General features: G+C 46.8%; 2 protein-coding genes across 4 annotated transcripts in view; one reads left to right on the top strand and one right to left on the bottom strand.

The window, feature by feature from the left end:
• Nucleotides 1–6,328, top strand: part of epor (erythropoietin receptor) — a 25,325-nt gene extending 18,997 nt beyond the window's left edge. Inside the window, exon 8 of the mRNA XM_087983372.1 lies at nucleotides 1,705–6,328. Within this exon, the coding sequence (XP_087839498.1) occupies nucleotides 1,705–2,445 (741 nt within the window). The 3' untranslated portion in view covers nucleotides 2,446–6,328. The remainder of the gene's footprint in view (nucleotides 1–1,704) is intronic.
• swsap1 (SWIM-type zinc finger 7 associated protein 1) overlaps nucleotides 1–18,230 on the bottom strand; it is a 21,377-nt gene extending 3,147 nt beyond the window's left edge. The window contains exons 1-3 of one of the 3 annotated variants that reach the window (XM_043694861.2): nucleotides 17,549–18,230; nucleotides 15,589–15,833; nucleotides 12,987–14,734 (exon numbers count right to left, since the gene is read on the bottom strand). In XM_043694861.2, the coding sequence (XP_043550796.1) occupies nucleotides 14,707–14,734; nucleotides 15,589–15,833; nucleotides 17,549–18,055 (780 nt within the window). In that variant the 5' untranslated portion in view covers nucleotides 18,056–18,230 and the 3' untranslated portion in view covers nucleotides 12,987–14,706. Of the gene's footprint in view, nucleotides 1–12,986; nucleotides 15,834–17,548 lie in introns of those variants that run through there. The other 2 variants (XM_043694862.2, XM_087983373.1) reach the window with 2 other exon arrangements.

Here is an 18,230-nt window from a genome sequence, read left to right as displayed (position 1 = left end):
ATTGTGGGAGCTTGCTGTCCTCAAATTGATTGTCGTTGCTCCTTCATTCTCAATTGTGCCTGCACCACAATTGCACCGAGTTGGCCATAAACTCGTGGGGCGGCATGGTGGCACAGTGGTTAGCACTGCTGCCTCACAGCGCCAGAGACCTGGGTTCAATTCCCGCCTCAGGCGACTCTCTGTGTGGAGTTTGCACATCCTCCACGTGTCTGCGTGGGTTTCCTCCCACAGTCCAAAAATGTGCAAGTGAGGTGAATTGGCAAAGTCAAATTGCCCGTAGTGTTAGGTGAAGGGGTAAATGTAGGGGAATGGGTCTGGGTAGGTTGCGCTTCGGCGAGTCGGTGTGGACTTGTTGGGCTGAAGGGCCTGTTTCCACACTGTAAGTAATCTAAAACACTTGGCAAGGTCACAAAATATTACAGAATAGAAAGAGGCCCTTCAGCCCATTGAGTCCTCACTACTCATCCAGCACCTAACTATTCACTTTCCCAGACCTGGTACATAATCTTGTGTGCTACGGCATTTCGAGTCTTCGTTTAAATATTTCTCAGATGTTTTATTGATTCCCGCCAATCCCAGGCTTTCAGGAACTGCCTTCCAGATGCAAATGTCCGAAATCCCCTCTCAGTTTCCTGCCAATTACTGTGCCTCCTGGTAATTTACCCCTTTACTGAGGGGAACAGTTTGTCCATATTGAAACAAGGAAGGACAGAAAGTGCAGGAGAAACTCAGTAGCTCTGGCAGCAGTTGTTGAGAGAGAAGGAGTTAATGTTTCAGGTTCCAGTTGACCCTTCAGAAGCAGACTCGAAATGTTAACTCTGTTTCTCTCTCCACAGGTGCTGCCAGACCTGCTGAGTTTCTCCAGCAATTTCTGCCCTTGCGCGTTTTCAGCATGTTTTCAGTTCTTTTGGTTTATCTCATTCCTACCGACCCAGTCTGTACCACTCCCTGTATCTGAGTCAGATCCGTCAATGCCCACAGCTCCATGGAAAGCAACCCTAACCTCTGTTGTCTGTGTAGATGTGAAGGGTGCTCTGTTAATGTGTAATGTATAGAAAGGGGAGGCCTGTAAGGGGGAGGAGTACTGAATGAAAAAATACGGAGATAAATCTTAGAGTAATCTAGGAAGCTGTTGGAGGGCTTTGTGTGAGATGTTGGTGGGGGAGGAGGGGAGTGAAATTTAAATGCCTTTGTTGGAATGATTTTCCTCACCAATATAAGTCTGGGAGTGCCCAGTCCCCGTCTGGCAATGCCCAGTTCTCATCAGGCAGTGTCCAGTCCTCGTCTGGCAATGCCCAGTCCTCATCTGGCAATGCCCAGTTCTCGTCTGGCAGTGCCTAGTCCTTGTCTGGCTGTATCTAGTCCGTCTAACAATGCCCATTCCTTGCCTGGCAATGCCCAGTCCCAGTCTAGCAATGGCCAGTCCTCGTGTGGCAGTGCCTAGGCCTTGTCTGGCAGTGCCTAGTCCATCTAGCAATGCCCAGTCCCAGTCTGGCAATGCCTAGTACCAGTCCGACAGTCTGACCTGCTGTGCTTTTCTAACACCAGCCTGACAGTGCCCAGTCCTTGTCTAGCAATGCCAAGTACCAGTCTGGCAGTGCCCAGTCCTTGTCTAGCAGTACCCAGGCATGTCTAGCAATGCCAAGTCTTTGCCTGGCAATGTCCAGTCCTGTCACAGATCATGGTTTTGTTTGCGTGTTGCAGGAGTGGCTGAACTGGAGCAGCGCACAGGTCTGGTGGAACCTGCAGTTCTTCAGCACCGACGAGATAGCCAGCGCCCTGGAGATTTTGTCCGAGACAAAGACATTTCCTCTGGGTCTGCCCGCAGCCAAGCATCAGGAGGGCTTCCTGGATGAGCGGAGCTGCCTGGTGTCCGGGCCCAACCTGTTCAAGCCGCAGCGAGACAAAGGCCTGGTGGGTGAAGGCAAGCCCACTGCTGGAGCACCAGAAGGACCCGACACCAGGGAGGTCTATGTTGTCTTGAATCAGAATTTCTTCGCCGGTCGCCCCTCTCTGCCCGACACCTGCAGCCTCACGCAGAGCAGCAACGATGTCTCGGACGAAGAGATGCCTTTGACGTTGTTGTTCGAGGGTTCCAGACCGGGCTCCGAGGACGACAAGTCGTCCGTCGGAGAGAACTCTTCGGGGCGAGACTCCATCTCACGTCAGTCATCACTGTCGAGCAGGATCGAGTTAGGGACTCCTGAGCAGCAGGTGGCTTTCCACTCTGACCCCAGTGGACAATTACTTTACCTGAGTCCCTTAAGGTTCAAGTTGGAGAGTGACAGAAATTATCCGTACCTTCTGATGTCAGACTCAGGGATTTCAGCTGATTTCAGCACCACAGACGTCCCATCACACAGGAACACAGTAAGCTCATACACAAATCTCTACAAGAGGGAAGATCTCCCGAAGTGCTTACACACTGCACACCTGGAATCTTGAGATCTACTCGATTGGCCATGAAAGATCTTCCCCCATCACTTTACTTGTGTGAGCTGCCTTACAGCTGAGTTCACATTGGGAGGGTCTCAAGATTGTCTTGTTGTTTCATGTCGTTCAATTGAGCTGGAAGGACAGGGCGAGTAAATTTGCTACCGTGCCCGGATAATAAAGTAATATGCCACACGAATGTGAGTGCAAGCAAGCAGTGGGACCTTACTCAGATCAAAGAGGTTAGCACGACACTTTAGAGACAACTATCGGTCGTGACAGACACAGTTCCTGCTCGGAATCGTTCAACTAATCCCAGGAGGAAGGGGTTGGCGAGAGGGATAGAGATGTGGGCTCATGTACGCACTACAGAACGGGCAGACAGAGGAGGCAATGGCACCGGCTCGCTACAGAGAAAGAGGAAGGGTGACAAGGTTCAGACCATCGCCAGGGAATGTTCACTTCAGAGAAGAAAGCAGAGACTGTGAAGACAAACCCCTTTATGTGGAGTGTATTAATGGCTCAATCTCATGTGACAGTGTTTGAATGTGCAGTGACATGAAGATGTGAATGCTTGTTTGAGTTTTGAGGTGTGTGAACACTGATCAGGAAGGCTCTACAATACCCCCTTTCCCCCACCCTGACACATACTCTCTCACACGCGCACATACACACACACTCACTCATACTTGCTCTCACACTCACTGGCACACATACACTTTCTGTCTCACTCACACACACACACGGGCACTCTCTCACTCACTCACACATTCACTCTCTCACACTCACTGCACCCTCATTTACACACACACACTCTCTCTTTCTTTCTCTCACTCTTTCTCTCACACACACGCTCTCTCTCACACTCACTGGCACATGCACTGTCTCTCTCACTCATAGACACACTCACTTACTCACACACACAGGCACTGTCTCTCACTCACTCATACATTCACTCTCACACTCACTGACACATGCACTCTATCACACACACATACACTCTGTCTCTCTCATTCACACACACGTACATGCACCCTCTCTCACTCACATACACACACCGTCTCAATTACTCTCACACACATACTGTCTCTCATTTACACACTCACATGCACTCTCATTTACTCACACACTCTTTCTCATTCACTCACACCCACACACGCACTTTCTCTCTCTCACACACACATACTCTCTCTCATTTACACACTCACGCACACTCTCATTTACTTACACACTCTTCCTCATTCACTCACACCCCTACACATGCACTTTCTCTCACACACCCACAGTCTCAATTACTCTCACATACATATTCTCTCATTTACACACTCCCGCACACTCTCATTTACACACCCACACACTTTCTCATTCACTCACACCCACACACACTTTCTCTCTCTCACACACACATACTCTCTCTCATTTACACACTCACACACACTCTCATTTACTCACACACTCTTCCTCATTCACTCACACCCCTACACATGCACTTTCTCTCACACACAGTCTCAATTACTCTCACATACATATTCTCTCTCATTTACACACTCCCGCACACTCTCATTTACACACCCACACACTTTCTCATTCACTCACACCCACACTTTCTCTCTCTCACACACACATGCACTTTCCCTCACACTCACTCACACAGACACTGTCTCTCACTCACTCACACACACTCTCTCACTCACACACACATGCACTCTCTTTCACACTCACTCACACATACACACACACACACTCTCTCTCTCGCTCTCCCCTGCGCACACATTTCATTGCAAGCTGTATACAGTTAGCTGGTTTCCGTTGAGGTGATGGTAGGGAGAGTACAATTGCCTCAGGTTAATTCTGTGGTGCTGGCTTTGACTCCGTGTGAGTCTAAGGTCAAAGGTTCAGGCCCCAGCCCAGAGAGAAGGGTTCAAATCCAGACTGACCCTCACAGTGCAGAGGTGACCACTACCCCTCAGACGAGATCTCACCCATTCTGCCCTCTCGTGTGAAAGCGATTATTTGGGAAAGAGCATTAACTTGTGGGGGTAGTTTCCCTGGCCCCCCCTTAACCAATATTTATCCTTCAGTTGAAGCACTAAGACAGATTATGACAGCACGTTGCTGTTTTTTGGGAGCTGTCTGTGTTCAAATTAACTATATTTCAGCAGGACTGCACTTCAAAACCTGCTAGGTCATTAGGGGCCTGGGACATCCTGGGGAAGAAGATATAAGTCCTTCCTCCAATGATCCTGAACTAGGGAGGAGGACATTAGATCTGCTCTCTGGATTTAAGTGGGGTAGAAGACTCAACTGTGATGGTCACTACAGCTTGCACTGCCCAAAATATGAACAGCAACTGACTGAAGTAAGATGCTGAATGGGAGAACGGAGAAGGGAGTGGGGGACTGAAAGTCAGCAATGAAACCAACATACCTCGGAATGCAGGAGAACAATGGAATTTTTTTTCACTAACCACAGAGTTTATCAGTTCTTAAAGTGCTGTCACATCGATGACTAAACATTATCAGCACAGAGTCTGGGATGGTGGATAGAGAGAGAAAAAAAACTGAATGCGTGTGTTCTTCAAATCACAACACGCCCACTGCATAGTTCCAAGAATTCTGTGGGGACTTTGTAGGAAAAATACAATGGGGTTTCTTTGTTCTTGCATTCCCATGAGACTGGGTGTCTTATATTAATACAGGGTCCAGCGGGAAGCCATGAAATCTGTTCCCACTGGCAATATGGAGATACTTTAAGTTCACACATGAACACTGCTTGAGCAACTTAGTGTGACTGGAAAGAGTATTCATCCCATTTTAATTCCTGGAGGCTTATCATGAATGTGGCAAACTCCACCCTTGTGAACCCTCATTACTGAAAATTATACACTTCGTATACATTCCTAAGGGCAGTTGGCTGAATTATTTAGACAATCTTGCTCTAAATATTACTCAGGTTTTGCTGAGTCTCTCAGCACAGTGCGGAAAAGACATTTCTCCTGGGCTCTGATGCTTGTACGTTTAATCTCGAAACCCCTGTCAGGCTGTGGAAAGAACAAAGGCGGTAAAGCCCATTTGACACTGGTTAGGGGTGGTGCAATGAGTCGCAGTGTTGATATTTTTATACACCCTGTTCTGACCTACCTCTGAAGTGGGTCGGACTTGAACCCGGGACTTTGAGCTCAGAGGTGGGGACACTACCACTGCACCACAAGAGGAAAAACGTGTCATGCCGCCAAAATACAGGGGTCCCCAATTTACAAACATCTGACTTACAAATACTTAGGAGTGTCTTCCCAGACAGGGATGTAATTTTAAAGATCTGACGTATGATCATGTCCTGCGCTCACAAATAGCTCCTTTATATTGTGTGCCAACTTGCAGACAAGTCGACCTGCAAACAGCCTCCATTAGTGACTTGGGGACTAGGTTTGGTGGACAAGTAGGATGTTCCTGGATATTTATTTCCCCTCATGCAGAGGGGAACTAAACCCTTCTTGTTTTCCAGTGACTAAGTTAAATCACGTCCTGGTGATTGTGCTGTCGAGTAATTGTGTGCCATAACACCACTGATAGCAATCTGCTCAATTTCCTGCTTATAACCAGAAAGCCATCTTGGCTGAAGGTACACATTGCTGTAAAACAGAAAGAGAGACAATATCCTGACACAGCAACTGTACATAATTAACGTTTTAGGTCATTGGCATTTTGTCTGATTTATTTCGGATTTCCAACATCCTGTATCTTTGGTTTCACTGTAAAATGTAAACTTGTGTACATAAACTGTTTATTCTTACAGAAAGCATTTTTTTACAACATTCAAAAAGTATTTTGGATAACTGTTCCCTATTTTGGATATTTTTCTATGAATAAAATCGTTTGATTTTATTTAATACGCATATTTGTTTCTTTGCTCTGTGTTGACTCTTTTTGTATTTATACTCTTAAATATCAAAATTTGACTTCGTTAAGGACTGTGGCTCATTCACACTTAAGTTGTTCCCTTTGTGGGCATGATTGGTTGCATTATCAATTATCACATCGTTTAAACGTATACCTGTCTTAATTACAAGCCAAAAGTTTATTTTGTAATTATAATTAAAAATCAGGAAAGGCAACCGTGTCACCCATCCCTGAAGGAACTACCAATAAAACTTGGAAATCTCACACACACATCTGACTTGTCCTTTAAGTAGTTTAATCAATCCATCTGGATATGTTAAAATGCAGATCTGGAGTGGGTGGGACTTGGGAGTCATAGAGATGTACAACACAGAAACAGACGCTTCTGTCCAACTCATCCATGCCGACCAGATATGCCACATTAATCTCGTCCTATTTGCCAGCACCCAGCCCATATCCCTCAACCCTTCCTATTCATATACCCATCCAGATGCCTTTTAAACATTGCAATTGTACCAGCCTCCACCACATCCTCTGGCAGCTCATTCCATACACACACCACCCTCTGTATGAAAAAGTTGCCCCTCAGGTCCCTTTTATATCTTTCCCCTCTCACCCTAAACGTATGCCCTCTAGTTCTGGACTCACCTACCCCAGGAAAAAGACCTTGTCTATTTACCCTATCCATGCCCCTCATAATTTTATAAACCTCCATAAAGTCTCCCCCTCAGCCTCCGACGCTCCAGGGAAAACAGCCCCAGCCTATTCAGCCTCTCCCTATAGCTCAAACCCTCCAACCCTGGCAACACCCTTGTAAATCTTTTCACAGCCCTTTCAGGTTTCGCAATATCCTTCCGATAGGAGGGAACCAGAATTGCACACAATATTCCAAAAGTGTCCTGTACAGCTGCAAAATGACATCTCAACTCCTGCACTGACCAATAAAAGATAAACATAACAAGTGCTTCCATCACCACCCTGTCTCCCCCTGTGACTCCACTTTCAGGCCAGAGGTAGGGACACCACCATTAGACCCTCCTGACTTGGGTACTTTAAATGGAACTCCAATATGCTTCATTTCTGAGTGTCACTTTTTTAAAACCCCTTTCTTCGCCTCTGGGTTTAATGTGTGCTTGGGGAGGGATTTGGAATCTCTCCATATCCACACCCAGGTCGGCCTGTACCACATGTCTCCTCTACGTTGGGGAAACAGAGTGTAGACTGGGTGACTGCTTTATGGTCCATCTGCCAAAGAGACCCTGAGCTTCCAATTGCATGCCATTCACCACTCCACCCTGTTCCCTGGCCGACAGCTCTTGTCTCAGGCTTGCTGCAGTGCTCCAGTGAAGCTCAGCACAAGCTGGAAAACCAGCACCTCGCTTTCCTCTCAGGGACCCCGCAGCCCTTCTGGATTCAATATCGAGTTCAACAATCTTAGGACTTCAGGCACCTTTTCCCATGTCCCTACCTCAACCACCACACACTCGGCCTTGTTATCATATGTCTAGATTAGAGTGGTGCTGGAAAAGCACAGCAGGTCAGGCAGCATCCGAGGAGCAGGAAAATCGACGTTTGGGGCAAAAGCCCTTCATCAGGAATGGAGGCAGGGAGCCTCCAGGATGGAGAGATAAATGGGTGGGGGAGGGGGGGGGGGGGTGAGACTGGGGAGAAGGTAGCAAAGACATGGTCTGCTATTACACACAACCCATTGTTAGCCCCTAACAGTCCTCATTAGTAGCTATTCATTGTCCCTGGCTTATCGTTATCCACTCTTTTGTCTGTCCAAGTGTTCTCTATTTTGTTGGGTTCTATTTCCACCTAATGTCTACTTCTTACCATCCCCACCTCCCAAGTCTTCTGCACTAAATACATCTTTTTCCTAGCTATCATCAGTTTTGAGGAATGGTCACTGGACCCGAAACATTAACTCTGCTTTCTCTCCGCAGCTGCTGAGCTTTTCCATCAATTTTTGTTTTTGTTTATGATTTCCAACATCCACAGTTCTTTTGATTTCTATACCCCCCCCCCCCGCCAGCACTGACCACCAGTCTCTGCATTCAGAGGGCCCTCCTTTAGCTGAGGTTAACGCTACATTGTAAAGGAGCATCATTAGCACCCTATCTCACTGGAATAAGTAGCACTTTCGACCTCTGAACAAATTTGTGTTAAAAATGGCTGTCTCTGGAGGTGGTTGCTAAGAAGGTGGTATTTATGGGCCCTGTCTCTGCTAACGGCCAAACTCAGCCTTTGACCTCTCCTTTCCCCCATGCTCCCTACTGACCGAAGAAATCCACGACTGTCTGTTTTGAGTTCACTGAGCCCTCATATCTCTTTGGGGCAGAAGTTTCAAAAGTTCCCAAGCCCGCGAGGAGTGAAGGCATTTCTAACCCAGTGGCCGACCCAAACTGTCACCGGTTAAGAAACAATGTTGACGGACCCAGGGGCCCAGAAACAGGGAGAGAATGGAAACAGACATGCTGGACTATTTGGGAAGGAGACTTTGTGCTAAAGATTGCAACACTGGCAAACTATCATCTATTATGCACTTGTGCTACCTGGGCGGGTGCGAAGTCCCAACTCTGTTAAAACACCCGATAAGTTAATCTTTTGCTCGTCAGCCATGTAGCGGCTTAGCAGGCTCCATGGCAGTGAGCAGTCCCTGAACTTTTGACATCCTTGTTCGTGATATGCCTGTGTCAGTGGAATAAGATTAGAGGGTCCTGCTCATCAATCCTCAACTGACCAGTGCAAGGGCGCGAAAGGAGATTGTTTTCAGAAGCATTCACAACTTTCTGCACAGAAGCAAAGGAGAAACGTGTCTAAGTATTGCACGTGAATTCTCTCCCAGAGCAACAGGGTTGTCCCATAGCATTGGACAGGGAGAGTCTAAGACCACGGGTGCATGGACATTAATTGGATCCAAGTGCACAGAATAAACTCAGCTCCCACATTTTAAGCGAATATAAAGCCTGTTATAAATTCCCAAGTTCCTGGAACCAAAGGGAATGGGCAGAAAGCAGGGACAGGGTTGGATAATCAGCCATGATCATATTTAATGCTGGGACAGACCTGAAGGACCTACCCCTTGGTCCTGTTTATAGACTCATAGACAAGTACAGCACAGAAACCGACCCTTCGGTTCAACTCGTCCATGCTGACCTGATATTTGAAATTAATCTCGTCCCATATCCCTCTAAACCCTTCATATACCCATCCAGATGCCTGTTAAATGTTGCAATTGTACCAGCCTTCAACACTTCCTCTGGCAGCTCATTCCATACACGTACCACCCTCTATGTGAAAAAGTTGCCCCTCAGGTCCTTTTTAAATCTTTCCCCTCTCACCATAAACCTATGCCCTCAAGTTCTGGACTCCCCTGAACCCAGGGATAAAAACCTTGAGTATTTACCCTATCCATGCCCCTCATGATTTTGCAAACCTCTATAAGGTCACCCTTCAGTCTCCGATGAAAATAGCCCCAGCTTACTCAGCCTCTCCCTACAGCTCAAACACTCCAACCCTGGCAACATCTTTTCTGAACTGTTTCAAGTTTCACAACATCCTTCCTATGGGAGGGAGGACAGAAATGAATGCAGTATTCCAAATTCTATGTTTCAACACGAATTGTTACGGCCCAAGTAAATATGGCAGATGTATTCTGAAAGGCAACTCTGCAGTGACTCCGCGACCAAATGGTGTCATGTTGGGGTCATTGTTGACAACAGCTTGCATTTATGTAGCACCTGTAGGTTTCCCATGGCACTCCACAGGAGTGCTATCAAGGACAATTTGAAACATATGTGGAATATTAGATATAGGGGTCAGTTAGCTGGACTGCGATGCAGAGTGTCCCACATTGGTTGAGGGTACCACCTTCTCAACTTCTCCCCTTGTCTGAAGTGCGGTGACCCTTAGGTTAAACTACTATTTGTCTCTCTCCAGTGAGAGAGTACCCCTATGGTCTGCTAGGACTATGGATGACGTTACCCTTTGTTTAAAAAAGACACGAGGGGCAAATGTTTTTACACTGAGAGTCGTCTGCGCCTGGAATTAACTTCCTGAGGAAGTGGTGGATGTGGGTACAATTTCAACATTTAAAAGACATTTGGTTAAACACATGAATAGGAAACATTCGGAGGGATATGGGCCAGGAGCAGACAGGTGGGACTAGTGCAGTTTGGGATTATGGTCAGCATGGACTGGTTGGGCCGAAGGGTCTGTTTCCATGCTGTATGGCTTTATAACTAAAGTTCACAAGATACGGTTTAAAAAGAATCTTAAACAGACAGAAGGTGCAAAAGAAATTGGAGCAGGAGTATACCATCAGCCCTCAAGCCTGCTCCACCATTCAAGAAAACCTTAGTGAGTTTTGGGAAGATTTGTAGCTCAGGTTGAGGTTCTGGATGTAGGTTTGCTCGCTGAGCAGGAAGGTTCATTTTCAAACGTTTTGTCATCATACTCGGTAACATCTTCAGTGAGCCTCCGGATGAAGCACTGGTGGTGTAATCTGCTTTCTATTTATATGTCTGTGTTTCCTTGGGTTGGTGATGTCATTTCCTGTGGTGACATCATTTCCTGTTCTTTTTCGCAGGGAGTGGTAAATGGGATCCAAGTCAATGGAAACTAACCTTCCAGTTCAGCAAGTAAAACCTACTTCCAAGAAGACCATGGCTAATCTGATGTGCCTTTGAATCTGCTTTCCAACCCTATTACCCCATGACTCCTTTGTACTTCGAACCTCTGCCTACTGCATCCTCCAAAATACTCAACCACTCAAAGGCTTCTGTGGTGCAGTGGTAGTGTGCCTGTTGCTAAGCCAGAAGGTCCCGGTTCAATTCCCACCTGCCTTGAAGGTGTAATATTGCACGTCTGATCCACTTGATTAAAATATAGTCAGTGACCCAGACACTGCCAACTCCCTGTGAAACAAAAGCCAACGACCCTCTGAGGAAGGTTTTCTCCACCTTAATGGGAGAATCTCTATTTTTGAAAGGGGGAATACATCCTCTCAGCGTCCACCCTGTCATGTCCTCCACCCTCCCCCGCAGAATGTTACATATTTTAGAAAGCTCACCCCCATTCTCTATTGGATATAAGCCCAATCTGCTTATCCTTTCCTCATGAGACAACCCCCTCCAGAAGGCACAAATGCCAATGGTGGAGCGATGGCCTAGTGGCATTGTCGCTGGACGGTTAATCCAGGGACCCAGCCAATGTTCTAGGAACCTGGATTCAATTCCCACCAAGGCAGATAATGGAATTTGAGTTTAAAAGTTGGTGGAAAGGGAATATCTGGAATTAAGAATCTAATGAAAATCATGACTCTCTTGTCAGGAAAAACCAGTTTCCTTCCACACCTTCCCCGCCCCCTCCTGCCTTTCCAGGAAGGGATCTGCCAGTCTTAATGGTCTGATGCAGCTCCATTGGTGGATGTTGGGATGATTGCTCCTGTACTTGAGTATCTGGTCTGTGTGTGTTGCTTTCCTGTGGACGCTGGTCTGCAGTTCTCCAATGACTGTTTGTTCCACTGTGACATCTAGGAAGGGGATTCTGTTGCTGTTCTCTTCCTCCTTGGTGAAATTTATGCCAGTAAGGATGTTGTTAATGTTATTGTACGTCTCCTCTAATTTGTTCTGTTTCGTGATTACAAAGATGTCATCCACATAGCGGACCCAAAGCTTGGTTTGGATCATGGGAAGGGCTGTTCATTCTAGTCTCTGCATCAATACTTCTGCTATGGTTGATGAGTGGGAAAAACAAAATGCGTACAAGGTAAAAGTTAGAGTGAAGATAACCTGGAGGGTTGTGGAGCTGGAGGAGATCACAGGGATAGGGAGGGGAAAAGCCCCTGGACAGACTGGAAAACAAGGAAAAGAAGTTTAAATTTGAGGTGTTGTCAATACAGGTCAGTGAGTGACCTGGTAATGGGTGTAAAGGACATGGTGGAAGCTATGGTGGTTGGAGGATTGAATCCCAATTTGAGTATTGTCAACTCTTCCACTGCTACAAGGGAATGCGTCAACAAAAAAAGGTTCTTGAAATGACCACAGACACCAATATCAGCACCAAATCACCAAACAGAACAGTGGCATCAGTTTTAACTGGAGATTCACTAAGGTTTCCACTGGTAGGAGAGGCTAGGACTTGAGGGCACGGTCACAGAGTGCAGGGACCCTTTGGATCTAAGATATGGAGGAGTTTTTTTCAGTGAATCTGTGGCACGGATTGCTACAGAAGGCCAACCTATTGAGCATATTTAAGACAGAGAAAAATAGGTTCTTGATTAGTGAAGGGATTAAGGGTAATGGGGAGAAGGCAGGAGAGTGGGGTTGAGACAAATGTAGGCCGTGATTGAATGGTGGAGCAGATGATGCGCTGAATGGCCAAATTGTGCTCCTATGTTTTACGATTAGGCCTGAACCTCCAGAAACATAGCTCACAAGGAACAGGTGTAGGCCACTCAGTCCTTTGGGTCAGGTATCTGCCTTCCTGACAGGAATTACTGATCTCCGTTTCGCTTGTCTGAGGGGATTTTCTTCATGTGTTGCGGTTGTTTCTTGCACTTTGCAAAGCAGAGATTCCCGGGAGCTTCCTCCACACACACCCCCACCTCAGAAGAGGGGCACAATATATAATCGACAACCACACGGAAAACAACTTGCAACTCATTTTTATACCCATTCAATGGCAACATCAAAAAACAATTCCGTGACAAAATTTCTCGGGGCTTTGCGATGCATGACTCACTTTGTTTCCACTCAAACGTCAGGTTAGAGAAGACGAATGACACTTCTTTATGAATGTGTTGACACGTTGCATTCCCACACGGCCAGCGAATCGTCACATTCCGCCTGTGACCCTGAATAGTGAGGGCCAGTCAGCTATTCGACCAGAAGGGCCATCGCACCCGTACACGGGAGTTCAAGCACTCGCAGTCAGGGATCGGAGTTTAACAACTGGAAGTTGGGAAGCAAGCCCTACCCTTTCAGAGCCTGGGAATAAACTACTATTCACTATCCGACTCCTTCAGTCCACCCTTCCTTGAGGGCCAAACTCTTCTGAAAGTGTAACTGCTCAGATACTGAGTGAGGGTGAACACACAGGATATCATTAAATGTCACCAAGGGAACAGTTCACAATGATGACAGCTCGAGTGGTGGGATGCCCACTCAGTGAACAGCCTAGTAGGCCCCAACCTGCCCTGACCCCTCACTGGCCCTGACAGTAAAATAGCAGAGACTGAGATGCTATGGCATGGATGAGCCCCACCAAAGCTATTCGGTGAACGGGGCGTGATGCTGGGGACTCGGTGATCTCCAGGGTGACCGCTCTGTCTGAAGGGCGTCCATCACTGGGATATTCTCTACACCTTCCCGCAGCAAGCAGGGGAGACACAGCAGGAAAGTTTTGCTGGGTAAGGGCGGAGTAAGGGAGTGCCCTTTGCAAGAACTGTTGTTTCTTCACCCAACAACCCTCCGTTCAGCCCCTCCTTTCCAATCTCTGTCGGCGGAGGAACTAAATTAAGGCCTGACAGATGGCGGTGATCAGACAATTCTTCACACAATGACCATGAGGCAGGTAACCAGCTTGTCCTTGTGGTTCAACACAAATAGCCAGGGGATAAAGTACTCCCATGGCCTTGTTTACATAAAAAACAAAGGAGCATAATAGGAGAGGATCAAAGACCACATCTTAGTTATAGAAAGGAGAATGTATTAATAAATGGCAACATTCACCTGCTTGGACTTTGCAAAGCCAATGAATTACTTATTGATATCAATGCTGTGGTGTCCATGACAGTCAATTCCTTTACCCTTTGACTTCTTTACGCATTCAAACTAGGTTATTTTTATCCAGACTGATGCAAGGTTTGGTGGGAACATACACATATATCTCTAAAAAAAAAAGGAATGTCCAAGTTTCAACTTTGAGAGTCCAGGAATTCGTGCTTTGATCTCCAATCCGCAGTCAAAGTCATCTGGTCTGATCCCAATGATACAGCCCGTGCTTGGGCTCTCCATCCCAAGTGAGGCCCTCATTAACTGAGGTTAGCCATAGCTAACAATCAGCACAGTGTCCCTCCTCAGTTACAACCATCGCACAAAATGAAAATCAGAGAAAGTCCACCCTAACTCAGCGAAGGTCTTCTCAGTTCCCTAACTGAAACATCCAACTGCATTCTGCTACTTTGTATTGTTGTCCAGGAGGGCGTACCATAACCACACCTGCTCCCTTCTATATCTCGGGCATCTCAGGTCTTGCCTTCGACAGCCTAATGTGGGCTTAATTAATCAACACATTGAAAACTTTCTCTCCTGGAGTTAGGGTCCCTCTCATCACAGAGCTAAACCGTAAAAACAAAAAAGGGCTTCTTTCATTTCCCTTCACAGGCAACTTGGTTCCTGAAAAAAAAACACAGAAACACTAACCTCCCTGGTGAGGAAAGGTAACCTAATAAACATAGTTAAAGATCCCAAAGGGTAGCACCCTGTATTGACAAAATGGATGTCAATGGAGTCGGAGATTGTCCAACGGGGTTTTGAAATTAGGATGTCAGTGGTGACATTTGCACCTTCAAAGTAAGGGCACAGATCGGGTGGACAGTGGCTTTCCACCCCACAGTGGAAAGTTCAACTATAAGAGGGCACAGGTTCAAGGTGAAAGGGTCAAGGTTTAGGGGAGAAGTGCGGGCAAAATCTTTTACCAAGAGGGTGGTGGGTGCCTGGATCGCGCCGCCAGTGGAAGTGGTAAGGAGGCACATTGGCGACATTTAAGGGGTATCTTGATGGACACATGGACCGGGAGCCAATCAGAAGGATACAAATATTGCACTTGGGCAATAAGTAGCGGATCGAAATAAGGATTAGGAATCAGCGCAGGCTTGGTGGGGCCGAAGGGTCTGCTCCTGTGCTGTATTGGATTTTGAATTGTTTGAAAGGTCATAGGGTACAATTTGAAGAGAAGCAGAAGGGAGTTCCCTCAGGCTACTGAGGATTTTCTCCCCTTAACTGACACCTGTCAGTCCACCAAGGGGGCAGGGGCAGCCTTGGACTTAACATGTAATCCAAAATGTGATAACGCCCATGGGCCAGTGTTTTAAATAACGTGTGAAGGAGAGTTAAAGACATCAGTTGCGCTGACTGGTGGTTGGATTTGCAACCGGAGGAGGGTTTTGAATTAGGCTCATGCATTTATGGAAGAAGATGTGAAATTAGTCAGTAAGCCCTCCCTCTAATCCCCAAATTGCTTTGCTTGCCTTGCCACAAGATGGATTCCTGTCACTTTATCTGCCTCGAAGAGCAGCTCCCAGGTGCAGTCCTCCACGTTTTGTGATTCCGGAGGCACTTCGGCGTCAGGCGTTGCCAGTCCGGAGAAGGATATGAGATAACGCTGGACCCCCTCCGGTTCACACTGCTCCTCTCTCACCATGCACTTCACTGGGAAGTAACGCTCGATAATAGGCAGGAACGAATCTGACGCAGTTTCCTCTGGAATTGGAGCCTGAAGTGCAAGAAAACGAAAAGGTGGTGATCAGTCACTGTTGGTAAACGCTCAAAGTAAAACGAGAAGGCAAGGCATCTGCAGCAATGAGGAGCTCTATGGTCTTTTCCCCAGGACGCACACTGAGACAAATATCGACTGGAGGACCATCAACTCGGTGAAAGACGCTCTTTGGAATGCCTGAAACTTGTTGGTCTTCCAGAACAAAGGAGTTAGCCCCCAGCAAGTGTTGCAGACTGGCACATTCCAAGGACCAGGACTACGTGCTGGGGAACGCACTAAAGCTTGGGCAGCTACTGCCAAGGCACAGTGGGGAAAGACCACCGTCTGATGTCTTCCTGCTGAAGATAAATGGGGGTCCCCTTAGTTATTGGACCCTCCTCATGCCTCAATTACGTAAACATAGTTTTGTATATGCAAGAGAGATCTTTGGTTCTTTTGGATATCAGAGTATTGGGGAAGATAAAATTGAACAAACTGTAATAATTATGTATTATCAGAGTAAAAAACTAAAATAATGCTAAAATATCATGAGTGAAATAAATTTAGGATAAAGTTATTATATGACAATAAATTGCAATTAAATAATGACAATAATAAACTTAGAAAAGATCCCTAGATTAAATAATTAGCCAAAATCCAAAAAAACAAGCATCTCTTTCCATTAGTGAGACATACAGAGTAGATTACATCCAGCTTTACAGGCTGACGTACAGAATAGAATGCATTATGCATCTGTAATTTGGCAAAATATAACAAAGATACATTTAAAAACCTGAGAGTAAAAATGTGTAAAAGTGATGCTAAAATTATGCTTAAACTCAGAATGAAATGTTTTTATAAATTTAAATGGCAAATATATTAGATAAATAAATCTTGATTATATCAGAATTCCATACAAAGTGTAAAATACATTTAAAAACAGTGAGAATTATTTTAAAAAAAATATTTAGCCTGAGAGGGCAACTGTATAACCTTGACAAAGTAAGTGGATGAGCACTTGTAATGTCATAATTTTCTAGGCTATAGGCCAAGAGCTGGAAAGTGGGATTAGTGCAAATTTAATCTAGATTTAGACTAGATTAGGCGAGTAGATTTACAGTAGATTTAGACTACATTTAGTCAAGATTTAGAGTAGACCTAGTGCAGATTTAGTCTAAATTTACAGTAGATTTGGGGTGGATTTCAAGCAGATTTAGTCTAGAATTAGAGTGGATTTAGTCTAGATTTACAGTGCATTTAGTTTAGAATTGGAGTAGATTTAGTCTCGATTTAGTGTATCATAGAGATGTACAGCATGGAAACAGACCCTTTAGTCCAACCCGTCCATGCCGACCAGATATCCCAACCCAATCTAGTCCCACCTGCCAGCACCCGGCCCATATCCCTCCAAACCTTTCCATTCATATGCCTCATAAATGTTGCAATTGTACCAGCCTCCAGCACATCCTCTGGCAGCTCATTCCATACACGCACCACCCTCTGCATGAAAAGGTTGCCCCTTAGGTCCCTTTTATACCTTTCCCCTCTCACCCTAAACCTATGCCCTCTCGTCCTGGACTCCTGATATAGTGGAGATTCGGCTGGTACAAACTCGATGGGCCGACCAGCCTCTTGTGCACTGCCTATGGCGGAACAAATGCAATGTTCAGACATCGTGGAGCGTGACTATCTCGAAGGCAGCGAGGCACATTTTATTTCGTTTCGCCCTGCACCTTGAGCGCTGCGATGATGTGGCACCGGGCGCCGGGCTGTTGTTGCTGGCTGAGCCAGCCGGCGCTGTCCCGGAGCAGGGCGGCGACCCTGGCCGCTCGCTGAGCCGTCTCCTGCCCGCCTCCCTGCAGGTACCGGTCCAGCCCGTCCACCAGCAGCAGGGAGGGCAGCCCGCCGCGGGCTGCACGGTGCACGGTGGCCAGCGCCTGCAGCAGCCCGTCCGCCGTCCGGGGGTAGGCGAACTCGATCCTCCGCAGGCTGCCGGGCTCCAGCGGCAGCAGCGGGGCGGGCAGCGCCTGCACCGGGCTCGGGGCGAGGAACAGCACTCGCCTGCCCCCGCGCCCCGCCGCTTCGGCCGCTGCCAGGAACAGCAGAGAGCTCCTCCCGCGGGATTCCTCGCCCAGCAACAAGCAAGCCCCTGGGTCCCCGGCTCCCCAAGCTCTGTCCATGTCTGCCCTGCTCTCTGCATCACTGTAGGAACCCAGAACATGCAACAGAACCTCAGCCATCTCCCCCCACCCCAACTCAATTCAGAACACATCCACTTCCTGGTTCACAAGTAGCAATGCAAAACACCCCTGTTTGGATACTTTCAGTGTGCCCATCCTCAGGTTAATTGCATACAAAAGCAAACTTGTGCGATTTAAAAAAAAAACTTGGGCTCCAAATTTGCAAATCTGCTCC

The sequence above is a fragment of the Chiloscyllium plagiosum genome, unplaced genomic scaffold (assembly GCF_037043375.1).
Source record: "Chiloscyllium plagiosum isolate Xiang-an unplaced genomic scaffold, Cpla_swu_hap1 HiC_scaffold_45, whole genome shotgun sequence".
Lineage (NCBI taxonomy): Eukaryota > Metazoa > Chordata > Chondrichthyes > Orectolobiformes > Hemiscylliidae > Chiloscyllium > Chiloscyllium plagiosum.
Note: the sequence above shows the minus strand (reverse complement) of the source record. Positions and strands in the feature narration are given on the sequence as shown.